At 44.9% G+C, this 25,042-nt stretch overlaps 5 protein-coding genes and 3 non-coding genes across 10 annotated transcripts in view; 1 reads left to right on the plus strand and 7 right to left on the minus strand.

The window, feature by feature from the left end:
• Positions 1-3,838, plus strand: part of eya4 (EYA transcriptional coactivator and phosphatase 4) — a 35,772-nt gene extending 31,934 nt beyond the window's left edge. The window contains exons 16-20 of one of the 2 annotated variants that reach the window (XM_088403726.1): positions 161-321; positions 851-965; positions 1,027-1,148; positions 1,826-1,926; positions 3,526-3,838. In XM_088403726.1, coding sequence (XP_088259852.1) covers positions 161-321; positions 851-965; positions 1,027-1,148; positions 1,826-1,926; positions 3,526-3,606 — 580 coding nt within the window. In that variant the 3' untranslated portion in view covers positions 3,607-3,838. Of the gene's footprint in view, positions 1-160; positions 322-850; positions 966-1,026; positions 1,149-1,825 lie in introns of both variants that reach the window. The other variant, XM_088403727.1, reaches the window with a different exon arrangement.
• A 598-nt stretch (positions 3,839-4,436) lies between these two features.
• rps12 (ribosomal protein S12) lies at positions 4,437-7,998 on the minus strand. The gene is made up of 6 exons (XM_088404145.1): positions 7,921-7,998; positions 7,749-7,795; positions 6,784-6,900; positions 5,812-5,914; positions 5,480-5,581; positions 4,437-4,530 (listed from the first exon to the last, which is right to left on the minus strand). Exons 2-6 carry the CDS (start codon positions 7,760-7,762, stop codon positions 4,468-4,470), a joined length of 399 nt encoding a protein of 132 aa, XP_088260271.1. The 5' UTR covers positions 7,763-7,795; positions 7,921-7,998; the 3' UTR covers positions 4,437-4,467.
• Positions 5,668-5,750, minus strand: LOC148407320 (small nucleolar RNA SNORD100). Its single transcript, XR_015863898.1, has one exon. It is a non-coding gene; the product is annotated as a small nucleolar RNA SNORD100 (small nucleolar RNA).
• On the minus strand, positions 5,990-6,073 carry LOC148407321 (small nucleolar RNA SNORD100). Its single transcript, XR_015863899.1, has one exon. It is a non-coding gene; the product is annotated as a small nucleolar RNA SNORD100 (small nucleolar RNA).
• On the minus strand, positions 6,983-7,058 carry LOC148407322 (small nucleolar RNA SNORD101). Its single transcript, XR_015863896.1, has one exon. It is a non-coding gene; the product is annotated as a small nucleolar RNA SNORD101 (small nucleolar RNA).
• Positions 7,999-8,665: 667 nt separating the features above from the next.
• On the minus strand, positions 8,666-9,882 carry LOC148407323 (SH3 domain-binding glutamic acid-rich-like protein 3). The gene is made up of 3 exons (XM_088403549.1): positions 9,687-9,882; positions 9,452-9,619; positions 8,666-8,875 (listed from the first exon to the last, which is right to left on the minus strand). Exons 1-3 carry the CDS (start codon positions 9,729-9,731, stop codon positions 8,813-8,815), a joined length of 276 nt encoding a protein of 91 aa, XP_088259675.1. The 5' UTR covers positions 9,732-9,882; the 3' UTR covers positions 8,666-8,812.
• A 125-nt stretch (positions 9,883-10,007) lies between these two features.
• On the minus strand, positions 10,008-19,611 carry LOC148407324 (scavenger receptor cysteine-rich type 1 protein M130-like). The gene is made up of 17 exons (XM_088403548.1): positions 19,528-19,611; positions 19,368-19,438; positions 19,027-19,053; positions 18,174-18,500; positions 17,399-17,689; positions 16,769-17,083; positions 16,203-16,487; positions 15,756-16,070; positions 14,610-14,909; positions 14,161-14,469; positions 13,665-13,979; positions 12,919-13,227; positions 12,380-12,673; positions 11,860-12,195; positions 11,684-11,791; positions 10,868-10,952; positions 10,008-10,799 (listed from the first exon to the last, which is right to left on the minus strand). Exons 2-17 carry the CDS (start codon positions 19,411-19,413, stop codon positions 10,649-10,651), a joined length of 3,813 nt encoding a protein of 1,270 aa, XP_088259674.1. The 5' UTR covers positions 19,414-19,438; positions 19,528-19,611; the 3' UTR covers positions 10,008-10,648.
• Positions 19,612-20,730: 1,119 nt separating this feature from the next.
• On the minus strand, positions 20,731-24,983 carry sh3bgrl2 (SH3 domain binding glutamate-rich protein like 2). Of its 2 annotated transcripts, none has more exons than XM_088403349.1 (4): positions 24,786-24,983; positions 22,840-23,025; positions 22,483-22,563; positions 20,731-21,827 (listed from the first exon to the last, which is right to left on the minus strand). In XM_088403349.1, the coding sequence occupies exons 1-4, from the start codon at positions 24,831-24,833 to the stop codon at positions 21,819-21,821; spliced, it is 324 nt and encodes a 107-aa protein (XP_088259475.1). In that variant the 5' UTR covers positions 24,834-24,983; the 3' UTR covers positions 20,731-21,818. The 2 variants fall into 2 exon arrangements, with proteins under 2 accessions (XP_088259475.1, XP_088259474.1); XM_088403348.1 differs by having other exon boundaries at positions 20,731-21,830.
• Positions 24,984-25,042: the final 59 nt, after the last annotated feature.

Genomic DNA, 25,042 nt, shown 5'->3' on the forward strand with positions numbered 1-25,042 from the left:
ACCTCCCGTTTGGATCCATTTGATTTGATTTCACTAATATGTTGTGAATTTAAATCGCACGCTTTTAACCTCTTGAAATTCTTGAAAGTTCAAAGTTGTTGTTCCAGCGGAGCCGATCTTCGGTCGAAATAAAGCGTGTCATTATTATTATTATCGACAGTACTTACAGTTTTGCAACTGATGGCTTCCATGCAGCTGCGACCAGCGCCAACCTGTGCCTGGCCACCGGCGTCCGCGGCGGCGTCGACTGGATGAGGAAGCTGGCCTTCCGCTATCGCCGAGTCAAAGAGTTGTATAGCACGTACAAAAACAATGTGGGGGGTAAGCCTGAAGGGGGGGCAAGGGGCCAAAAACATTAGCCGGGACTCAAACGCCGACAAACGTCACGACGAGGCATGGCCCGATAGCAGCAAAAATATCACCCGCTTAAAATGACAACGCAATCTTTTTTTAATTTTGTTTTACTCAAAACAAAATTTTGAGTATTAAGAAATGGTGCACCACGGGGGTGTCCGACATACAGCTCGCTGGCTGATTTTGGCCCGCAAATGGGTTTCATCGGGCTCGTTGTTTTGAAAATGAACTGATTTTTTTGAATGAAAAAAATTTAAATTGTTTTGTCCTCCATGCAATTATTTTCTGTTTCGCTTAAACGCCCCATTTGTTAGATTAAATAAATAAAGCACTCAATGTTGGTGATGGGCGGGATTTGCGGTTATTGGAAGCCTGACTTTTCAAGCCCGCGGCAAAGCGTCCAAATTGTTATCGGCCCATGCCTAACGGCAACTTTTGATGGTTTTGGCTTACCCGCGCACTTGCGAGGTGCTAATGCGCGGGCGGCGTGCGGCAGGTCTGCTGGGGCCCGCCAAGAGAGACGCCTGGCTGCAGCTGCGGGCCGAGGTGGAGGCCCTGACCGACTCGTGGCTCACTCACGCCCTCAAGTCGCTTTCCATCATCAGCTCCAGGTAGCCGCCGCGTCCCGGCCCCCGGGAAGGCCGCTCAAGCGTGCTGCGCTCCCTCCCGCAGGAGCAACTGCGTCAACGTGCTGGTGACCACCACGCAGCTGATACCGGCGCTGGCCAAAATTCTCCTGTACAGCCTGGGCTCCGTCTTCCCCATCGAGAACATCTACAGTGCGACAAAGATAGGTAAGACGCGGATGGCACGGGCGCGGCAAGTGGACGAGCGGCGCGGTCGCTACGGTAACAGCTTCGCAAGCTATCAGCTATTAGTGTTTGCACGTTGTCTGAACTCAAGCCTTCCCAACTCAACCCCAAAAAACATTTACTTAGGTCGTTAAAAATGATATTTCATAAAAATGTATTTAAAAAAGTCATATTTACATGTATTTAATTAAAATATTTTAGGATGCTTTAAATTATTTAGTATTTTAAAGTATTTTACAGCTGGTGAATAACATTACAGAAATTTAATATTCATATAGAATAATTCAAACCATATACACAATAAAACCCATATAAATATAATAAAATAGAATTGGAATCCAAATGTAACATGTTGAAATGCTTATTGTACATGTATAATATTTGTTACAGCATGTAAAAAAAAAAAAAAAAAAAGACATGGTTGTTTTGTTTTTCCCCTCAAAGAATAGACCATGGTCAAAGAAAAAAAAAAGCAAAGAAAATCTGTGCAAGCCATTCTGTGTCTCCAGGCAAGGAGAGCTGTTTTGAGCGTATAGTGTCCCGCTTTGGCACTAACATTACATATGTTGTGATTGGCGATGGCAAGGATGAGGAGCATGCGGCCGGCCAGGTAAATGACCTTTTCTTTTCTCCCTTCTTCCTCCCTGTTTCCCCTGCAGGCAAAGAGAGTTGCTTTGAGCGCATAATGCAAAGGTTTGGCAGGAAAGTAGTGTATGTTGTAGTGGGGGACGGTGCGGAAGAGGAGCAGGCGGCCAAAAAGGTAAATGGAGCCCCCGCGGCCCCGCCCGCTCGGCCCGCTCTCGCCTCTCCGGTTGGATGGCGCCCGCCTGTCTTTGCTCTCGGGCTGGGGGCGGGTTTGTGGATGCTTTCTACGCTGAAAGATGAGTGAAACCTCCCAACGGCTGACTTCGAACGCCTTTGAATTTTCAAATCCAATTTCATTCTAGGCCGTAACTACAGATGACGGTCCATACGGTACTATTACAGATGTTTGGTACATTTTTTTTAGGACTGATACCTGTATGCGTGCTCAACTCTACAATACTCAATGATACCGAGTAACGATGCTACTAATAAAAGTAGTTTTGACCCCCCCCCCTCCCAAAAAAATGCAATTTTAACCCCTGAGGGAGATTTTGACCCAACTTGGGCTTTTTGGTGGTTTTGATGTGTGATATTAAAGGAAAAGCATACAAAAAAACAGTAGGAAGATAACATATTATAGATTGTCAAAACATGACAACTTTCAATTTGCCACGCTGCATGCCGTCCCTTCTAAATGCTGCTTTCTAAAATCCCTCGTTCGTGGTTTTTAACGTTGCTTGTATCTGTTTTTCCGACCCCTCATGATCCAAGGAACGCGGTTTTTTTTTCGAAAAAAAAATCTCGAGGCAGACCAATAGCCAAAAAAAAAAATCGAACATTTGAAAGTGTATCCTATATTAATATAAAACCATTATAGTTAACGTTATTGTCACAGGAATTAAATAACCACTTTTTTTTTTACCTCCATCCTCACTTTGGCCTTCGTCTGGTTCAGTTCGGAGTTGGCGTTGTTCCTTTTCAAAAACTTCTCCATCACTGTCAGTGAAACACACAGTAGACAAGATGGTTGCCGCCACAGGTGGCGCTAATTAGCGAGTTTGACATCCGTCAGCCCCGTCAATCGCCGCCGTGTCTCGAAGTACTGTGCTGCCGCCTGTTGGTCAGGAGTATTTATTACAACACTGCTCCACAACAACCGACTGGCAATATCTCGTTAAAAAAAAAAAAAACACGTGGAATTGGCTAATGACGTCACAATTCTTCCCAATTTTTTTGTGTTCCTACTTGGGAGGTTCCACTGGTTAAACAATGCTCGCTAGCAAGAAGCTTCGCAGGTTCTTTTTTTGTGTTTGGCTTGTAGTTTGTGTAGAGGAAAATAATGCATTTGATAGTTTTCAATAGAATACTTTGAGGATTCGACTATACATTAGTTGGTGTGTGTTGGTGCTGGGATTAGTTAAGTGTTTTCAAGAAACTACTGCAATGCTTTCTTGCCAGTGACAATTGCGGAAAACAATGGCAATACTGGAATGTAGGACAAAAAATGGACAGTTTAGAATCCAGATTTTTCGTTCTTACCAGAATTTATTGAATTTTCAATTTTTTGTTCGCTTAAAGCAAAATATAATAGCACAGAATGCTAATTTTCTCCACTGCCTATTTCATTAGCATGTGCAAGTTATTGTTGGCAAAATGCACTTGACAAGAAAGCAAAAATTGCCATTGCAATGATGCATGGATTTGGTTTGCAATGATAGTCCTGAACGGCCAGCCTCCTTAGATTTTTTTTTTTTTTTTTTTTTCCGCTTTTCAGCACAACATGCCCTTCTGGAGGATATCGAGCCACTCCGACCTGCTGGCCTTGCATCAAGCACTGGAGTTCGAGTATCTGTAAACTTGTTGCTCAAGGACTTTTTGTAAAACTATTTAAGAACAAAGTATACACTGCATTTCTTTTTTTTTCGTTTTGCCTGGATTTACAAACTGAATGGTCTTAAAAGAAGCAATGAAGGACTGCCAGGTGGTCCCAGGAGCCAGCCCCCAAAAAAGAAAAACAACAAATAAGGACTGTGGTGACTAAAGCTGGGGCTTTTTTTTTTAAATGTTTTTCCGTTCTGCAGACGCCTGTGTAAATTATTTGCATTCAAAGTGGAGGGCAGAGGTGTGGGTGGTGTGTGGACTTTTTTTTGGGGGGGGTGCGGTGAATGGAGGTGTTGAGGATGTGCATCATGTGTTGTGCCTTCATGTCTTTTCATGTCTGTTCTTTTCAGAAGTGTAAATATTAAAAAAAAGGACAAAACATTTGTCAAGTTGTCATCTTTGGTTTTACCTCGAAGTTTCACCTTTTTGAAACGTCATTTAATTCAAATGACTTTAATTCAAAAAACATTTTCTTCACTACTTGCTGTCGAGTAAAAAGGCGACTTGGGCTATATGCTCAGGTAGCAACCAATGGCAGCTCTGCTTGTGAATGTCACATGACACAGGTGATTGAGAGATCATTTGGCCATGTGTTAAAATGTGCTCTTAACGTGTACATTCTACAAAAAAACATCGGCGTAGGTTTTGCATGCCATTAAGGCTTTTGGGCTGTACCCCAGTATAAGAGCGGCGTCCCAGCACTGAGCAGGTTTCAACTTCCCCAAGGAAAAGATGAGACGTGCAGCAAGATATTTGGGCGCTTTTCAGCATCCCTGACAAGAATGAAGCAACACTCGAGCCAAGTTGAACGTTTTCAAACTTTTATTGTCTCCCTTTACTTCTTGGCTTTGAAGTATTCCTCAATGACGTCTTTGGCTTGCGACTCCTTGCCGTAGTCCTGCGACAGGAATTTTCCATGTTAAAAACAAACAAACAAACGTTGCCCATGTAGGTGTCGACAAAGAGAGACGTTGTGGCCAGTATCAGGGACCCCGGTCACCACGGGTGAGATGACGGGGCTCGTAGCGTGGCGCTCGCTATTTTTTGCCAGTTTGGAAAACAGGTGCGCGGCACGGAGGAGGCACGGCGCCTGGACTTGCCTGGCATCCAAAGCTGCGACAAGCTCAAACCCTCATTGCCATCGCATGCAAAAACTTAGGGGAAGCGGCTTGGCCTGAAGACTCACATCGCACAGAGTAGGTCCATTTGGAAGTACCGCAAATTTCGGAACATAAGTGGCTACTTTTTTTCTCATGTTTTGAACCCGCTGAGTCCTATTTGCAGTTTCTTTTTTTTTTTTAAGTGGCCAGGGAGACAGAAGACATTCTACTAGTAAACACTATCAGGCATGCTCCTGTTGTGTTAGTGCAGTATTTTAGGAATCCAGAGTGCATGGGTGTTGATTTGAAAATGTTGGCGCTTAATTGGTATACATTTGGTGACAGTCTCCTTCAATTGTCTTTTCCTCCCTCTCAATTAGATTCTATATGACTCATTTGCAATAGCAAGATGCAAGTTGCTTTAATCAATAAAACTGCCAAAAATCCTGTGGCTGCCACTATTGAATATTTTTAGATCCAGTTGTCTCAGTCCAAATTTTATTTTGCATTGAAGTGAGTTGGACTTTTTTTCTCTCTAAATGACTGGGAAGGATTGATGTTGTGATCGGCAAACTTTTTGAAACTAAGTTACTGGTTTGGTCATCGTTTTCCAAAATAGACAGTCGTTAGCAAATCTATTACTTGGATAGTCTACTTTTTAAAAAAGACAAAAAAGAAAATCTTAAATGCTGCCGAGTCAGAATTTTTTGTTTTTAAAGACAATTTTGACAGATGAGGCTTAGTTACCTTGACAACAACGCAGCTGCAGCCCACCACCTTGCGGGGCTTGCCCTCGCGGTCAATCTTGCACAGCCCCACCCATTCTCCGAGCTTCTTGTTGTCGTCAACCTGAGAAACAAATAGCGCGTTAGAAGGCATCACCTGCGAGCGTTGGAGGGGATGGGGCTAAACCGAGGCGGCGCAACTTGGCCGGCTGCATCTCAGACGAAGATTGGGTAACAAAGGCGATATCGTCACGGCTTTCAGTAGAGGGAGCCAAATTATCATCAGCAATGCAGAAATGGACATTTTCGAACAAATACAAAATTCACGCGAGATCCTGCAAGAGAAGAGCTGACCTTGATGAGGTTGATCTGATGCTCGGCGCAGAGGGCCTCCACCAACTTGACGTACATGGGTTCGTCGCAGTTGGCGGCCAGGACGCACAGGTGGGCCTGACGCCTGAATTGCAAGAGCGCAGCGTTACAGCCAGCATTCCAATATGAAAAAGTTATGTTTTTTGTTTTTTTTTTTGCTAACATCTCAGACAAAATTGGGTAACAAATGGCGCTTCTCCTCAGGGCGGTCAGTAGAGGGAGCCAAGATCTCCTCATCGATACACAATCGCATAGGCAGAAAGTGGCGGCACCTTGACCTACGAGTTCGGAACGAAGACAGTTAGCTGCTATTAATTCTGTATCTCTGTAGATACCCGTGCCTTGGAGTATTAATAGATACAGTTTACAAGCTTTGGTTCATTTTTTTAGAGATTAGATAGCTTTGATCTAATTCTATTCAACACAAGGCAACAAAATTTTGACTTAACGAGCTCGACCCATCCAAGAAAGAAACATTCAACTCAATCGACTGACGGGACGACGCGACGGCAAGGCCCGAAGGTAATGGCCACAAAGAGTGCGCCACTAATAGCACCAAACTTGCTGAAAGAGGAAAATGGGGGAGACTTTAAAAAACAAAAAAAAAACAAAAACAAAGAGTCCTTGGCCATACCCCAAATGAAGGTCATGGCTAAAACCGGGGGTGGTGGTGATCCCTGCAATTACGCCAACAGAAAAGGACACAACATATCTCACACAAAAATGTGGATGGGGGGGGTAGGGGCCAACAACCATTACAATATTGATACTAGTTTCATTAGCCCATTTATGGCCTACTATATTTGAATTAAGACTAGATGTAACTTTTTTTTTTTTTTTTTAAACCTACAAAAAACACGCCATCTTTTGAGATTCAGTTTCACAGTTTTTTGGTGTCAGTCCGCTCGCGGGTCAAGGTACCACCGTCCATTTGTGCCGGCCATACATACGTACTTGTCCAGGGCTTTGGCGGCCTCGCGGATACCGCGGGCAAGGCCGTCATTGATGAGTGCCGTCTTGAGCACTTCGGGGAGAGCGGTGTTGACATCCATCACACCTCCGGCGGCGACGCTGTCACAAAAAAGGAGGGACGACAACGTCAACATAAGTTCAAGGTAAAACGCACGACGGCCAAGCTGGAAGTGAGCTTCCAGCTTGTCAGTTGGGAGATGTCACCCATTGGAGAGTGAAGGGGTATCCGACAAAAGATTACAAGTCATCATCCAAGCACGTGGGAGCTCATAAGGACTGCTTCAATTTGACATGTTAGGGCCTTTGTATGCTAGCATACCAGAACCAAGTGTTCTAATGCGTGCGCTCGCTAATCTTGTGAAACGTGGTCAGCATGTTTATGTTTTTACTTACTGCATCTCTAAACGGAATAAGAAATGTCCTCTAACGTATTACAATGTTTAGTGTGTCCAAAGATTTGACACATGCAGAATAAGAAGAATGCAAGGGGCGCTTTGAAATTCTTTTGACACTACAATACGCTGAAATGAAGTAAGCCAGAGAAAAAAAAAGATCGCTTGCTATTTACACTAACCACTGCATAACATGCTTTCTGTTCGTTGTGATACGGTTTAAGATTAAAATTCTGGGTTGACGAGTTCTGCATTAAACAACCATATGCAAACGTGTCACAAGGCAGCGGAAAATAATAGTAATACTATTATATTGTTAATATTGGACAATGTGAACCATTTTCCGTTTTACTTATCCATTTTTTGGGATTAGCTAACGAGTTTAGCTCGCGTTAACATATCAGTAACAAGTGGGCAATGAAGATTCCGTTTTACTAAAGGAACAAGAAAAAGGGGTGAAACACTACCAAATAATTACTAATGAATATAAACACCCCAAAACGCTGTTGTGATAGTTCCAGTTGGTACGTCCCACGAGAGCGGCGCAATGCTTACCCTTCCTCGGCCATTGTTGATTAGGGATGGACGGCGAACCTAAACTTCTGTAATAAAGCACAAACAACATGCAGCAGTTAATTTCCATTGTCGATGAATTGTTTTAGGGGTGTCGCAAAGCAGGATTGTAGTTTAATTGATCGGATTGTAGCCCGCGAGTGAGAAAACTCACCCTTGCCTCCTTTTGGATAGCTGGTAAAGAGGACGTCATTATTGTGCGACACGGTTTTAAGGACGTCAAGAAGGCCCCTTAAATGACGGTGTCCGAGGACCGCCTGTTTCAGCTCATTTTCTGTATGAACGTGAAACTAAACTTGTATAATTTGACAGTCCACCGAAGATGCGGACATTTATTTTGGCGACTATTTGAATGTGCTAACTAGAATTTTCTGAGTAATAAAAATGCTCATGTTGTGCTGTAACAAATTAAAATTAAAAATAACATCTGTTACAGTATTCAAGGATCCCTTCACTTTGTTAAACGTTGTCATTGCAGCATCATTCTTATTGCTGTCTAAATATTATAAGTGCGTCTTTACATTATCCTAAAGAATATATTGAGGAAAAAAATATTTGTTTGCATAGGCAAAACGGATCAAGAAAACTTCAATGGGAAAGTGGATTTGATGAAGAAGACATCTTGGTCATTGAACGAATTAAAACTGGGGGGGGGGATCACCTCGGCAATAAATATTTAGTTTGAAAAGCTTGTAATTTTTTAAAGAAAGTGTGACACGTTTTAATTAACACACCCAAGTACTTTACGGAGTACTTTAAACGGTGTTTGTGTGTGTGTGTGTGTGTGTGTGTGTTTGCGTGTGTGCGTGTGTGTGTGTGTGTGTGTGTGTGGGGGGGGGGTCATTTCATTTTAACTTCACATGTAAATCAAAATGTGGATGCAGCAGACAGAGATAAAGTCATTTGTAATTGTTCTTTATTGATTACTGTCATCTGAATGGCCTAATGTAACATGACTTCTGATGCAACAGAAATGTTAGTATTAACATTGTGGATTTGTCCCACCAAGAACGTGGTGGAGTCCTAATGTACACTATAGGTCACCCTCATAGCTGGAGGAAAGACTCCAGAGTTTCACATTCAACTGCATCATTGAATGCTACGATATCCTGAAAATGAAAAAAGAAAAAAAAATGACAACAACGTACATGTTTTCATTGATGGAGGACTGCGACACAATGCAAATGCATAATAATGACACTTCATATTATCTGTTTTCTTCAGATAGTAGATAGTTGTGTGTGCTCCGGGAGAACCCACGTGATCTCGGGAGAACATGCGAAGAGGAAGGCTGAAGTCAGGTGGATTTGAACTGGGGTTCCGAACTGTGAGGCGGATTCGCTAAGCGTTGCCCTGAATCGAACCGTAAACCCAAAATCTAATCAAATTGTGAGACGGTCTAAGAAAAAAAAATAAATGAAACACATTTTTCAAATAGCAATTCAGGCCATGTCAAAATGTGTTTTCCATACATGCCGCGGGCCGCCAAAATTTGGACGTGGGCCACAAATGGGCTCCGGGCCATGGTTAGGACAAGCGCTTTAAGGCGTGTGTCATTACCGTGCTACTGTGTCTGCACTGTGATGCAATAGTTCAAATATTGGTTTTAGTTCCATGTTCCCACACACTCTTGACTATCAAGAAGAAATTGCACAGGAGGAAAAAACATCAAAGGCAATTTTTACCCCACAGTAGGCGTTCCCGTTGCATATTTGCGGGGGCAGCGCGGCGGCGTTCCTCGCGAGGGACCTCATTAACGCCTTAGCCTGGTCATCGGCGGAAATGTCCACCATCTCATAGGGGATCTTCTTGCTGTCGAGGACAAAGAAGATTCTCAGCTGGGCTTTCTTGATCTGGAGGAGAAGAAATGTCAACCAAAAATGGACATTTTTCTGGGACGAAAGTGGACGAATACCGTACGTCGAGACTGCTGCTCACGCTGGAGTAAAACACTTTCAGCGACATTGCTACAAGTTAAACCTGGAAGAAAAATCTGATTTGAGAAAGAGATGTTCACTGGAACAATTTGCGCAAAGGTGTGTGTGTTTGTGTGCCAAAATGCAGACAAGGTGAGCAGGTTTGGACATGATTAACCAGTGTGTGTGGACACGCCCATTTTGTGTGAAGCTACTTTTCCGGTTGTGGCTTGTTCACACGCACATACCAGATGAAATAAGTTTGATTGTTTTGGCCATTTACAAACAAGGGGGAAAAAAAAACACAGCACTATAACCTAGAGTGTATATTTGAGGGGAGGTGTTTATTCCTTCAGGCAACTGACAATGACAATAATTATAATCCACCAAAAATCAATTATTAATTATGTATATAATTGATTACATTAGTACCTAGTTCATTTTGTATCAAACATTTTTACCCTTCTTTAGTCAAATACTTGGAAAAAATGGAAATAAATACCTGGGATTGAGTGTGGAGAAAAAAACGACTTAAAAATACGTCTTTGGGATTCAACGAGTTACTTTGCAATACACGAGTCCCAGTTTATGAAAAACCCAGTACACGAAACGGTATCTGAAGATTTTTTTGGACCCATAATACAAAAAAAAACAAAAAACAGATGTATGAAAATTTGAAGTTCCATACTATTTGTTTTTGCTTGGCTCCAATTTACATTAAAAAAAAACAGGATTCAAGATACAAAAAAAAAAAACCTCACCATACAAAAAACAAAAAAAAAAAACCTCACCATACAAAAAACTTCATGCAAAGAACTAATTTCATATTTGGAGGTACCACTGAAGTTGAATCTCTGTGCGCCAAACTGTTGGCAGGATTTGACTGTGCTTAGAAAAATAAAAATAAAATCTTGTCTTCAGCACAATCCCGCAACAATAGAATACGCTAAGCGCATTTTGCGGCCATCAGGAGAAAACCAGAGGTTCCAGCTCGTAACAGACTCGGCCGGCCAGGTCCTCGGGGACCCTCTCCGCCGAGTTCTCCGTGTCTGCTTCCTCGCTTTTGTCCATCGGGGGGCTACGCGGGGATCTTTCGCCAGCGGGGGCGCCAGCGTGCCTGTGGAGGGAAAACACCCTGCCGTTTCCGCTCGCCACAACTGGAAAGGAGACTTTTCTTTTACCTACCCGCCCTCGAGTGGTCTGATGCCGGCCCGGTCCCGGTCAGGTTCGGTGGCGCCCCGCTGTCGACTGCTGAACTGAATCGAGGTGCCTGAGACATGATCGAGAAAGAAAAATGTCATCGCGCTTAAAAAGACCTCATGTCGGACATTGTTTATATATTTTCTCAATTCTTGATTCCGTGTGTGCATCCTTTGTACTTATAGATATATAAATATATATATATTTACTTTAATATATAAATATAGATTTACTTTAAACCTTTCAAAATGTTCAGTGGCATCAGCCCGATCATATTTTTACATGTATCATTTTATTTTATTTATTGTGCAAAAAGGTGGTAATAGCAAAAAAAATATCCACGCTGTATACTTATGTATTTAGAAATTGAAACGCCACCAAAGAATATTAAGACTTTTGCATTATGGCAGTCCGGGCTAAGACAATCATCTAAGTCATTGAAACATAGAAAACGAGATGTAGAAATTCCACTAAATGTACCGAAATATCATCATTTTGAAAACACACACCATGTGTTTTTTTGGACAGTCATTATCTTTGTAACCACTAAAGTCCAGGGGTAGACTTCTACTCACGTTTTTGTAAAATTCACCCAAATTGCAGTAAAAAAAAAAAAGGGGGGAGGGGGGGGGCGACTTAAAAGCGAGGTGGATGTACTCTGAGACTGCCTCAGGACTCAGGACTGCCCTAACGTGATTTGCTGTGGACGGAATGTTAAAACTATATGGAAAAATACGCCCCTGAAAAAGGGGTCCACTGAGAGCGCGTCGCCAATTTGCCGGCGTATGCGCGTTTCCTTACCGGCAAGCTGGCTCCTCCTCCTCCAGAGCAGATAAGCCCCGACGACGACTATCAGCAGCAGCACCAAGCCGCCGATGATACCCCAGACCAGCGAGGAAGATGAAGCCGCTGCGGTAGGATGGCAAGACGCATCAGAGTCCGTGAGAAAAGCGCGGCGAAACGTCCGACGCGCTTACCCACGACGTTGACGTGAAGCGAGGTGGAAGGCTCCGACCAAAAAGCCTTGGAGGAGAAGTTGACGGCGTAGAGGCAGACGTAAGCGCCCCGGTCCGGGTCGCGGACCTCGGGGAACTCGAAGGCGGCCACGTAGAAGACGGCGTGCCCGAAGGCGGGTTTGCCGCTCGTGACGTTGGTGCGGGTGTTCTTCAGGTAGAAGGTTCCGTGCGGGTAGAGGGAGTGGACCGAGCAGGTGACGGAGAAGCCGGCGCCTCGAGTGACCGACACCTCCCGCGGGCTGTAGATGACCATCACCTGGAAGGTGGTGACCGAGATGAGCGGCTTCTCCAGCGACACTGCAAAGAAGCGCACGCCGGGCCGGACGGCAATGTTAGACTAAACTGACAGAAGTAGGAGATTTTAACTTTGAGCACATCTCCTCGTGAGTAAAAACAATCTAAAGTCTCTTGTCTTCCTTCCTTGTGCGTGGTTTATCAAACGTGATTGAACGTGACGGGAAAAGCCGGGGCGGACGGGCACCTTTGACGTTGAGCTCCACGGGCTCGCCCTGCGGATAGTAGATGACGTTGCTCTCCAGTTTCTTCTGATATTCGCAGAAGTAGGAGCCGGCGTGGCTGAAGTTGACCCGGGGCAAAGTGAATGTGACCGCCTCGTTTTCGCTGTACTTGTGCAGCTTGAAGGTGCCCTGCAGCCTCTTGAGCAGGAAGGTGCCGCCCATGTGCTCCGTCAGGATGGAGCAGGTGAACTCCACGCTCTGGCCCCAGTTCACCTCCGTCGACGGACTCACCGCCATCTGAGGCTTCTCCAGGGCGCCTGACACAACGGGCACAGATTACAAATGCTTCTTTTTGCTGTTGATCATACTTTTTTCATCTACAAGGATTTTTTTTTTTTTTTATCCATTCCTTTTTTTTTTTAAATGGATTTTTGGTTGATCATGTTTTCATGTTCATTTTTTTCCAATAGCACTTATCATAAGTGCATTTTTTGTTTGTTTTTCATTTACAATGCATTTTACATGACATTTTTGTATTACTCTGTTTATTTCTTATCCTCACCCAAGCAGATGACGCCGGCGTCCTCGGCGTGTCCACAGTTGTTCTCGCCGAAGCCCTGGTGGGTACAGTGCGTGATGGCCAGCTCCTGGCCCTGGCACACCACGTTGTCCAGCCAGATGGGGCCGACGCCGCGGCCAAAGTGCGCGCTGGAGGGCGCCGACACGGCGTGGCCGCAGCCCAGCTGCCGGCACACCACGTCGGCGGCGCTTAGCTCCCACTCGTCGTCGCACACTGTCCCCCACTGGCCGGCGTGGAACACCTCCACTCGGCCCGAGCAGCCGCTCCAGCCGCTCGTGAGCTGCACCTTCTCTGCCGGGGCAAACGCACACTGTCACAAGCCCCTTCCTCACTGTCCCGTGTCAAAAATTAACTCTTCATCTTCGCTTGTGCAAAAAAGAACTATTAATAGCTTGTGCGTTACTTAAATGCCATCATTCAGTAGTTAATGATTGTGAATTACACAATTTAGCCAACTGACCCAATTAATGTGATTTATTGGCCCCACACATACGTTCATAATGTGGGCACTGGTTGGTGACCAGATGTTAGTTACAATGAACAAAACGGGCCGGGGGGCACAAGCTGTTTTGGGTTCCAGTTCATTAGCTTTTAATTTGAAAGGAAAATGTTTTTCAGTGCATTTAGTAAACGTAGCCCCATTTGAGAAGCACTAGTCTAAAAAACATTGCGAAAAGACGTGAAGTAAAACTGGAGTTAAGTGTCGAGCGCGGGCGTAATCGTATTACCCGCGCAAGAAACGCCGGCGTCTCGATCATGCTGGCAAGTGGATGCGGGGAAGCCTTTAAGTGAGCAGCGCTCAAGGGTGCTGGCGTTGGCAAAACAGGTGTCGCTGGCCTCCACCACGGGCCCGCCGCCTTGGCCGAAATGGCCGCCGCCGTGGACGCTCACCACGCGGCCGCAGCGCAGGCGATCGCACACCACGTCGGCCTTGGCCATGTCCCAGTGGGCGTCGCACAGCGAGTGCCACGTGCCGTCGTGCTGCACCTCCACTCTGCCCGTGCACTCCGTCTCGCCGCTCACCAGGCGCACCTCCAAGCTGTCTGCGGGACAGCAAAATACAGCAAATTTAATGTCACGTATTTATTTTTTTAAGGAAGTCCTCGGAACAGTACATTTTTAGGTTTTCTAATGAAGAGAAAATGAATTAGAAAATGTAGCGCGGGGTGTCAAGCCGGTTAGGAGGATCGCGGACGGGAAAAATGGCGGCAGGTTTGCGGTCACCCGAGCAGACGACGCCGGCCAGCGAGGTGGTGTTGCAGGAGCCCTGGCCGAAGGGCGTGCGCGCGCATTGGGCCAAGTCGGACTCGGTGCCGCCGCACTCCATCTGCAACATCCACAGGTGTCCCGAGCCGTGGCCGTACTCCGTCCCGGCGGTGGTCTCCAGGGACCCGCCGCAGCCCAGCTGCCGGCACACCACGGCGCCGTCGCTGCCGTCCCACATCTCGCCGCACACGTCGCCCCAGCGCCCCGCCTCGTAGAACTCCACCCTCCCGGCGCAGCGGTTGGGGCCGCCCGACAACCTCACGTTGCCTGTCCAAAGAGAAACCCGCAGGTTGCTCACATCCCCTTCCTATACTATTTTAGAAAAAAAAATCTATATTATTCTGGTATAAAGTGCAAACGAGTCAGAGTACAAGACACAAGGCAGCGATTTGAGCATAAAGCCTTACCCGAGCACTGGACCGCCGCCTGACCGGCGCCGTGGCGGCCGGGGGGCACGTACTCGCGCAGCGTGCACTGCGCGAGCGCCGTCTCCCGTCCGTTGCAGCTGATCTTGTAGCCGCTGGCGTCGCCGCTTTGGCCGAAGGATCCCGAGGCCTTGACGGGATCGCCGCAATTCATCTGGCGGCATAGCACCGCCGCTTCGTGCAAGCCCCACTGCACGTCGGACACGGGCCACCAGTGGTCTTGGTGGTGGATCTCCACGTGACCCGAACACTGGTCGCTTCCGTTTATCAGTCTGATGGCGGCTGGGGGGGAGACAGAAACCTCAGTCAAACTCTGGTTGGGGCCTGAATTTTCTTGGAAAAACCCTCAGAAATGGCCAGAAAAATGGGAGCTTCAAACCAAAACGGTGGACTTTCTGGGTCCTTTCAGGCAAGCGCTCTTTTTGGGAGGTCTGCTCATCATAGATGTTGCTAATACGTTTCATGTTTTAGAACGGAACATGTGTTTAGGGTTGGATGTAATTTTAGAAATACCCCATGAAATGCTCAAATGATTATGAAATGACTACTTTGGACTAAAATGGATGACTGTCTGTCCTTCCAGGCATGGGTTCCTGAGACTTTTTTGTGGGTCTTCTTATGATGGACGTGGTCAATAACTTTCATGTTTTGAAGTGAAACTGGATTTGGGAGCTGGGATTTTTTTTCTGGACTCTAGAAAATGGGCAAAAGGACCCTAAGTTGAAAAAAATGGATACCTTCGTCTCTCCTTTAAGGCATGGTTTCTTGAGACCTTTTTTGTGGGTCTACTTATGTGATGTGACTAATAGGTTTTATGGTCTGAACTGAAACGGGCTTCAGGGCCTGGATTTTTTCTTTTTTTTTTTTTTAAAGGACCCCAGGAAGTTGCCAAAAGGACCCTAAAACTGGATGAAAATGGATGCTGTACTGTGTTTTTCCAGGCATGAGTCTACTCATGATGATTTGAAACTAAAACTGGGGGCCGGATATTTTGGAAAAAAAGTCCATCTTAAAAACTGCAGCTTCGGACCGAAGGATTTGGGTGAATCGCAGCCTCCGACTGCTCCAAACCATGAAAAACGTCCTCCTGGACGAAGCCAAGAAGAGGCGTGGGAGCGGCCTGCTTACCGGAACACACGACGGAGGCGTCTTCGCCGTGATGGCAGTTGTTATCGCCGAAGGACGAATGCGGGCAGTCGTTCAAGGACGACTCGTTTCCGGCGCATTCCACATCATCCAGCCAGATCTCCGCCGTCCCTTGGCCAAAATAGGCGCCCGACTTGGCCGTCACGGCCGTGCCGCAGTCCATGGCCCGGCAGACCACTTGAGCGTCCCGGATGTCCCAAGAGTCGTCGCACACCGTTCCCCAAACGCCTTCGTGGCGGAACTCCACTCGGCCCGAGCATCGGTCCGTGCCGTTGACCAGCCGCAGCGTGGGAGCGCCTGCAAACGCCGCGCGCGTTTCATTTCATCAACAGACCTTCAACATTGACTTTTCCCTTGAAAGGGGTGATTTTGACCCAACAATTTAACGGGGAGGGTTAACCGACTGCTATTGTCCGGCGGCGGACGTACCCAGGCACGAGACCGAAACCCCTCGGCATGTCTCCGAGGTCTCCTGGAGGGCGCACTGGGAGAAGGAGGTGGCGTCTCTGGGACAGCTTCCCCTGAGGCTCCCGAGCTGGCTCTCGCCAAAGTTCTCCACGGATTTGGAGAGGCCCCCGCAGTTGAGATCCTGGCACACCATGGCGGCCTCTCTGCTGCCCCAGTTGTGCTGGCACAGCTTGCCCCACTGGCCGTTGTGGAACACCTCCAGGCGCCCCGAGCACTCGCCGCTCCCGTTGCTCAGTCGCAGTGTTTCTGAATGAGCGACGTAGAAAATGGGAGTATTAAAAAAAATGTAGAAGAAGATTAAGGTCAGTAAAGTCTTCAAACCGAGTATTCCGAGGGCAAAAAAGTCTTTACCTTAAAGTGAAAATCCTGCCTCTAAAGTCAGAATGAAGTCTGAAAGCCCACTTGAAAGTGATTTTGCACCTTAAATCCCTAATACTTTTGAGAACCAAGTCCAGCAGTGAGACTTGTTTTGTTTTCGTGATTGCAAGGGCGCCGCGCCGCGCCGCGCCGCGCCGCGCGTCACCTGCCTGAACAAATGACGCCGGCGTCCTCCGAATGGCTGCAGTCGTGCTCGCCGAAGCCCCGGTGCGAGCACTCGGCCAGGGACTTCTCGTGACCGGTGCACTCCAGATCGTCCAGCCAGGTGGCGCCGTCGCCGCTGCCGAAGAAGGCCTTGTACTTGACCTCCAGGGGCGCCCCGCAGTTGATCTCGCGGCAGGCCACGCTGGCCTCCTGGAGCCCCCATCTGTCGTCGCACACCGTGCCCCACTGGTCCAGGTACAGGATCTCCACTCTGCCCGCGCAGCGGTTGGTACCGTTCACCAGGCGGATGGGTTGGCTGTCTGTCGGGCGCAGAACAAGTCACGGCGCCCTCAATTACCGGGCAAATTTTCATTTATGACCAGAACCTTTTCTATTGCGGTTTCGCTTGCTATTTTCTTGATATTTTCCCTCAACATAACGTGACAAACTCGGATGATTAGAATCCCGCACCGACACAACAGTAACACGCCTCATAGCGTTTAGTAGGGGAAAGCTGCGAGCAAAAGCAGCTCAAACTCAAAATCAAGCCTTCCATAGCATCTTCTTCTGCCACCCTTTGTTTTCAAAGCGCGAGCAGCTTATCGTCCGAAATTTACGGTGGCGATAATACTTACCGTAGCAGGAAACGACGGCGTCCTCGCAATGATCCTTGACGGCTCGATGGGAGCACTGCGAGAAGGAGGTCTCGTTGCCCGAGCAGGTGCTTTTGACGGCCGAGACTTCCCGGGATTGGCCGAAGGAGAGCCTTTGGGCGGAAACCAGAGGTTTGCCGCAGTTGATCTCCTGGCACAGCACCTTGGCCTCGGAAAGGCCCAGCTCGCCGCAAACTTTGTTCCAGTGGCCGTCCTGGTACACCTCAAGTCGCCCGTTGCAGCGGTTGCTCCCGTTGTTCATTCGAACGTGCTCTGCCAAAAAACAAAACAAAACGCCAAAGGTACTTTGGCAAGATATGCAAAAGGCTTTCTGCAGCTAGCAGAAAACCCAAGTTTTCCCCCTGGTGGCTAGTAAAAAAAAAAATGCAGACAAGCCACACTGCACTGTGAGCCACAGGGTCACTAGAAGCTGGAAGGTTTATCATGGCAATGGCGGCGTTGGGATCACATAAATTACGCTCAATAAAAAAATCGGTCAAATATTCGTATGTAGAGAAGCGTGCGTATGAGGAGTCACGCAATTTGGCAAAAGGTTGCTGCATGTTCCAATTAATTTGCTCTCATTTTGAAAAGAGACCGTATTATTCCTGGCAAGGCATTAAACAGCGTGAAAATTAATTAATGGCACATTTATTTCTTGGGTTTTGGCACTTTTTGCGCTGCATAGCACGCACCCCCTTTGAGAAGCAGCACGCGGCGGTAGTAAAGAAAACACGGGAGGGGAGGCCGGCCTTACCGGAGCAGACCACGGCGACGTCCTCGGCGTGGCCGCAGTTGTTGTCGCCCACGGGCCTGTGCGAGCACTTGAGGATGGACGGCTCGTCGCCGGCGCACTGCACGTCGTCCAGCCAGATGCGCTCGGACGATTGGCCGTGGAAGGCCTCGGCCTTGCGCACGGCCAGCGCCGAGCCGCACTGCAGCTCGCGGCACACCACCTGTGCGTTTTTCAGGTCCCAGTGGTCGTCGCACACCGTGCCCCAGACGCCGGCGTGGAGGACCTCCACGCGGCCGGAGCAGCGGGACGAGGCCTGGCCCGCCAGCCTCACCGTGCCGCTGAAGCATTCTGCAAGGACAAACGCGCTCGGCAAAGGTTCGCCTTTCATTTCGTTTTTTGGATTGGAAAATGCTATCGTTCGCATCGTGTAATAAATAAATAAAGTGGACCGACTAGGGAACCTTGTGGAACGCCCCAAACCGCAAGCCAGTAGAGCGTTCCCTCATTTATACTTGGGCTTACTTTCCCAAAAATCACCCACGATAAATCAACTATATGATGTTTACTTTTGTCTTTTTTTTTTGTTTGGATATTTGTTTACAGCATGTCTTATGGTTTCTTGTAAATGCTTTTCCAGAGATTTTTTTTTTTGTTCTTCAACATTTATGTTTTTGTTCCCAGTCTTTATTTTTTTTTTAGATACTTTTATGCTCATTTAATTTCATTCTTATATACATATGGGCATATTGTCGCATTAAATTAGCATAAAGCAGGCAGACATTCATTAGACTCAATAACATGATAAAATAGATTTTTAAAAGAATTAAAGAAAAATGGACACAGGAACATGTAGCCCAAGAGAGAAAATACTGACCTGTACTGATAAACAGCTGTAGAATACCTGAGGAAAAAAAATAAAAAATCAACGGCATACTATAAGATACAGAACTGATCAACATTTGTAACTTTAACAAAATATTGACTTTGTCATGATCACAGGTGTCAAAGTCAAGGCCCGGGGGCCAGATAAAGCCCGCCATAATATATTATGTGGCCTGCAAAATTCAAATCATGACTTCAAGTTTCTAGCTAAAATTGCCAATGTCTAATTTATGATCATGAATAATTATTCTTTCTATTCTGTCTTCGTGGCCCTCACATGCAAAGGTTCGGGCACCCCTGCTTGAGACAACAAAGATAAGGACCCAAACTTACCTAGAGACAGAAAAAAAAGTTTTTGAAGACAAATGAAGTTCATCATGTGTGTAATTTGCGTGCTCAACGCCCTGCCGCAAATCAAAGAAATCGTTAGGCGGATGGCTGCTAACGTCGCTGCTAATTGTGCAAAAAGTAACCAAAAAAAATAAACACCTACCTGGGGAGTCCAACATTTGCGGGACGGGCGCCCCCACATCAACATGCACTAATTGTTCCAAATAAGAGTACGTGGACTCGGACCACCGCAAAAGCCTGTTGACTTTGGGATCAATCATTAAAGGCCCGCCGTCACACAGCATTTGCATTAACCCAGTGATTCCACTTTTTTTTTTTCCTATAGGAAAGGCAAAACTTTACACACCCCAACTCACTGCAATGATATCTATAAAAAATGTATCGTAAAAATTGTACCCTTTATAACATTAATAAAAGAAAAAAAAATCAACATAAATCAACTTGCACCAAATGCTTCATTTTTACAGGATTGCAGGTTAATCTCAAACTGAAAAAAGTACATCAAAGTGCCTGGAATAAATAAACACGTCAATCCTTTTTAAACTAGAAATATTTTTGACTGACTGAACAGTTTGATACGAAATTAACAAAAAGGTTTAAAACATTTCTAAATGATATTAATCATAATGTGATAGAGAACAAAAATGATGACAGCAATTGAAAAAGTTTTAAATCCCACAAAGATTTTGACAATGACAGCCCATTGTACCACCTTGTGGTGTGGATGTGCTATTACACTTCAAACACTAAGAGAATTTGCAATATTCATTTCTTATTTTTATTACAGACTCATCTTTGCAATTTTTTTGTTTGACTATAACAGGATTCAACTTAATTTGTATATAATTCTCAACGTGCTTTTTTTGTAATTATTTTGTCTATAGAGGGTATATAAAAAAAAAAGAAACTAAATCCCAAAGTTCCAAAAATCCCAAATGTACAAAGATCCCAAAGTTTGACATTTTTTTTTTCCTTTGATCATAACAGGATTAAAATTAACTCGTATAAAATTGACATTTTTTGTAACATGGCAGTTATTTTGCAAGCAAAATTGCAAATTTATTTGGAAACAATTACACGCCCCCCATGAAATGACAAATTCATTGAAAAGGCTTTGATGTTGCCACATGACTTTCGACTCATCTATTGATTTGCGGGTAAATGATTAGAGAGGCGCGCTTTGATGGGAAATGACGAGGGCGGCGAGAGGACAAGAGGCAAAGTGCAAACCGCTTGCTGCCAAAATTGGGGTGCTCCTCAATTGGGATCTTCTCAATTAGTTTCAAAAAACAAGTGGGCGTCCCATCATGTAATCTTGACATGCACCTGTAATTCTGAGGCAGACTAAATTCATAAACTTTATTATTTTGCAGAGTGGCAGACTGACATCAAATTTGAAAAATACCATCAAAGTCACAGTATAATTGTATATATACATCTTATAAATTGAACACGATGGCACAGAAGATGGAAAAGGAAAAACACGGTAACGAACTTGGACAAACGTGGTCACAACATTAAACGCAGCTACTCCGCGTCTAATCAAAAAGAAAAAAAAAAACGTACGGTACTGTAGTGTACACGCAAAAACAAATCTCATTAGATGAAAGCGCAACGGAAGCTCAGTGGCGCAGCCTAAAGGCAAAATTGCACAATTGCACTTTGAGGAACATTTCAAAAGCAAGTGACAAATACACATAACTAAAGATTCATCATTGAATTTCCACAAATTTTAAGAGAAGCCAACACACTGTTTTTTACAGCAATATTTTTAAGCGCCCCTCACTAGTTTAAACATTTTCTGATTAACATTTCATTTGTGGAAAAAAAATAAAAATGCATGGGGGGGCATTCTCCCTTCCAAGTGAATGTAAACAATCAAGATGACTGAATCACATAAATTGTTTTTTTTAACGCTATTTTTTTCCAATCGATAAAAAAATACATTGTTTTATCTTATACAGAATTATTCAATTCGATTCAATTAATGATTTCTGCTAAGTACGAAAAAAGATTGTATTTGTCTGTTTTGCAAGACAGAAGAGCAAAAACTATGCTGTGATTAAACAGTGTGTGGGCACATAAAACAATCTAGTCAAGAACTTTTTTGCGTTGACTTCCTAATGAATCAACAGGACATTGAAGACCAGTTTTTGGTCCATGTACTCGTATGCTCTACTGAGGTATCTTAGGGGACGCTTTGCAAAAAAAAACAAAAAAAAAAACAAAAAAAAAACAAAAGTCCCAGGCTGCTTCCTTTAACTGAAATGCTGCGGGTGTGCCTAATATTGTGGCGGATGAGCACACTCGGGTCACATGATTGTCAACATTTTTGGAGGGTCCAAAAGTCTCCTTTTTGAGGGGAGTCCCACATTTGGCATCCATAGTCAGAAGAGACACAAGGAGCTTTCATTTTCTCTTCTGTCATGTCTTCTAAGACTTCTGCTATCACAAAAAAAAGTCAATCAGATACTTGCGAATCTTCTTACGTTTAGAATCAAACTTCCTTCCCCAGTTAGTCAACAAAGCAAGTGACAAGGAAGGAAATAAAACAGTGGATTATCTGGTATTTTGACAAATTAAAAATAATGCGATGAATAGTCTTGCTATTGTCCTTGGAGGGTATCAAAAAAGAAGTAATAAATAAAATACCTTATTATTATAAATAAGTCTGATACCACTGAACATTTGGAGTGGTTGAAAGGTAAAACAAAACATTCAGACAAGATTTATTTATCAAGCCTCAAAAGCGGAGCCCATTTTGGGTCAAATTTCATGTTTTGTGGCTATCAATACTTTACCACACAATAGGATTGCAGAGGCCACGTTCAAATGTATTTTCAGCATATGTCACGGGCCGCACAAAAGTGCACGGGGGGCCGCAATCGGCCCACGAGCCGTACTTTGGACACTGACATCCAAACTTCAGCATTTAATGGTGTGAAATTTGGACATATTGTGTCTTTTATTCACTCCCGTTCTGTGCTTATTTACAACTGAATCAAAGGTGTAAAATGAGTATTGTGTAATAGCGGAAAGTGAATAGCGATAGAGCGGGGGATGATTGGAATGTCGGCGCTAAGCGGGAGTGTCTTACTTTACAGGAGGCTTGAGAGGAGACGCCCAGGAAGGCAAACACAGTGTTGTCCTCTTTAGACTGGAAAAAGTCCTCATAGTCCTGTCGGGATGCAAAAGCAGGGTTAGCGCTTTCTCCCGTTGGCCGAGCCGGCGGACGAGCGCGCGTAATCCGCGGCGGGATTACGGCCGGATTACAGAGGTGGCGTGCGCTCAACCCAGATGATGGCGCGCCAACTGACAATAGGCGGAAAAAGGTGGCTTGCGCCTTTGTCCGACGGCGTCATGTCACGCTATTTAATGCCTTGCCAGGAATACTACAATCTCTTTTCAAAATGAGAGCAAATGAAGCAGAACATTTTCTGAAAAGCTGCAGTACCCCGCAGTAGCGGTCTCCGTTGAAGATCTGCGGGGGCAGCGGGTTGCCCTGGCGAGGTCGCTTGTCGCAAGGGATGTGGCGGTACATCCACAGCCGCTGCTCCTCCAGCATGGTGATGTCCACTTGCTGGAACTGGATCTGGTTGGCCTCCAGGAAGCCCACCACAGCCTGCTGCTGCTTCTTCACCTTTACCCCCCACCCCAAAAAAAAAAACCCAAAAAACAACCAAAACAAAACAAAATCCAATCAGAGGACAGAAACAAAGTAGCAAATGAAGCTTCATGAAGCACGTGATATTTTTTCATTCCTCTAGAGGGCACTCTTGGTTCTAAGTCGCTGTGGTCAGAAATCTAAAAAATATGTATAAATATATCCAGGCACAGGCTAGTGGGGGCGCTGTTGCATTCTGGGATGGCATTCACAATGGCGCTATTGTTTGCCAGTATGCTAGCGCACCCAAACAAATGTGACCCCAGTTTGCGCACCCACAGCCGGCCACTCTAACGGCAAACAATTCCGTGTGTGTGAGTGTATGCATGTGTGTAAAACGGATGTGTCATTCATTTTGGGGGTGCCAGATTCAACACTTGGGGGTGAATGATAAAAATAGTCCACTCCAAAATATGAATATAAATGCCTCCGGCTGCATACAAGTATGCAAGCTCATTGTTTGCATGCTGAATGAAGGGATTTACTTGGATTAATCCTTTCATTACGGGACAAACGGGGACAAACTAGGACTCCCGAGGACAAAAACACAAAACAAAATATTGCTTACTTGAATTAAAAAAAAAAAAAAAAAAGTGAAAATGTGTAATGTTGTAAATGACAATTCACATGGTTGTTGTTAACAAGCCTGTCAAATATGCATGATTTCAACAACGAGGCACTCTAAAGGCTACATTCTTTTGGAACAAATCTAAATTTTTCTTACTTCTTGCTCTGTCTGATATGCATGCACTCATGGCTGACTATGAGGCGCTCTAGTGCAGCCATTTCTTTTCAAAATTCTCTGGTTTCACTAAATTCAATTGCAGAGGGGTTACCTGCATCGTTACTTTATCACGGATTTCCACTCAGTCGGTGTATATTCACATTTTTTTAAAGAGTCAAGACATTCAATCCCAGATACTTAAGTATCAATTTAATACTTAACTATCAGGAAATTAATATTTGTTATAATAATACATTAATGTACTTAAGTGTCGACTTAATACTTAAGTATCTGGGATTTAATGTCAGTACTCTTAAAAAAAAGAAAAAAGGAAATACGTCCTTGGCAGTGAATGAGTGTGGGTTCATTTTGGTGTTACTTCTAATCTTTTTATGCCAAACCTGTCAAAGAAAACTGATTTTTTTTGTTATAAAATGTAAAATTACACCCCGAATACATTGATTTTCTTTTATGACTATAACTACTACAGATTTACCTTTCAATTTTTCTTGACATTTTTCTTGTTTTTGTCAGACCAGACAACAACAAAAATATTCATCTTTCACAAAAAGAAGCTTAATCTCCACTTCGCGGGTTTTGGTTACTGCGGGTATTTTTGTGAACGCAGCCCCCGCGATAAAGGAGGGAACACTAAACGTTACTTAAATTATATCATTGCTTATATAAGCAATTTGTGACGGTGAGAGTTTTAAACAGGCTTCTTCAAATGAAAATTCCCACGTCGATTTTGGCATCATCGTTTTCAATTAGTCCGAACTCAATTGCTCTGGCATCGTTGACCCAAATGGCCACTTTATTTATTCAAGCGTGACCCGACTAGACTAGACTTGAATTGACTTTCCCTTTCAGTCATGCGAGTCCGTGTATGCACAGAATTTTAAACTACTTCCTTTGTCAGTCATCAAAGGCAACAGAGTTTGAAGCTTAGTTATTGCAATTAATCAATAATCCGCAAAGAGTTCAAGAGTGACAAAAATAAAGAAAAACTCACCGCCAGTGATCCACTTGACGAGGCGATGTAAACCTTGATGACAACCATTTTAACCCAACATTACGAAGTCGGTCAGAGAAAATTTAAATTAAACCGTCGACCAACAAAAGAAGCGATCAAATCGAACGACGAATTATTTTATCGCTCCATAGCGTGCACGCCAGCGTTTAAACTAAGCGACAGCGCTTGTTCTGGCAGGCTGGCGATATCGAACAACGCAATTCCGGTAGTGCTTTTCAAAGTAAGAAAATTACTAG

Source organism: Hippichthys cyanospilos, chromosome 20 (genome assembly GCF_059441005.1).
Source record: "Hippichthys cyanospilos isolate Australia breed blue-spotted pipefish chromosome 20, RoL_Hcya_1.0, whole genome shotgun sequence".
Lineage (NCBI taxonomy): Eukaryota > Metazoa > Chordata > Actinopteri > Syngnathiformes > Syngnathidae > Hippichthys > Hippichthys cyanospilos.

Coding starts and splice junctions, on each gene's coding strand:
- LOC148407323 (XM_088403549.1), bottom strand. CDS start 9,731: ATGTCGCTGAAAGTGTTTTACTCCAGCGTGAGCAGCAGTCTCGAC. Junction 9,620..9,686: donor GCGTGAGCAGCAGTCTCGAC/GTACGGTATTCG, acceptor CTTCTCCTCCAG/ATCAAGAAAGCCCAGCTGAG. Junction 8,876..9,451: donor ACGGGAACGCCTACTGTGGG/GTAAAAATTGCC, acceptor TTTCATTTTCAG/GATATCGTAGCATTCAATGA.
- sh3bgrl2 (XM_088403348.1), bottom strand. CDS start 24,833: ATGGTTGTCATCAAGGTTTACATCGCCTCGTCAAGTGGATCACTGGCG. Junction 23,026..24,785: donor CGTCAAGTGGATCACTGGCG/GTGAGTTTTTCT, acceptor TGGGGGGTAAAG/GTGAAGAAGCAGCAGCAGGC. Junction 22,564..22,839: donor ACGGAGACCGCTACTGCGGG/GTACTGCAGCTT, acceptor GCATCCCGACAG/GACTATGAGGACTTTTTCCA.
- rps12 (XM_088404145.1), bottom strand. Junction 5,915..6,783: donor GCCGCCAAAGCCCTGGACAA/GTACGTATGTAT, acceptor CTTGCAATTCAG/GCGTCAGGCCCACCTGTGCG. Junction 5,582..5,811: donor ATCAGATCAACCTCATCAAG/GTCAGCTCTTCT, acceptor TTTGTTTCTCAG/GTTGACGACAACAAGAAGCT.
- LOC148407324 (XM_088403548.1), bottom strand. CDS start 19,413: ATGATGAACTTCATTTGTCTTCAAAAACTTTTTTTTCTGTCTCTAG. Junction 17,084..17,398: donor CGCCGTCGTTTCCTGCTACG/GTAAGTATTATC, acceptor TGCGCCCGACAG/ACAGCCAACCCATCCGCCTG. Junction 10,800..10,867: donor ATCAGACCACTCGAGGGCGG/GTAGGTAAAAGA, acceptor TTCCCTCCACAG/GCACGCTGGCGCCCCCGCTG.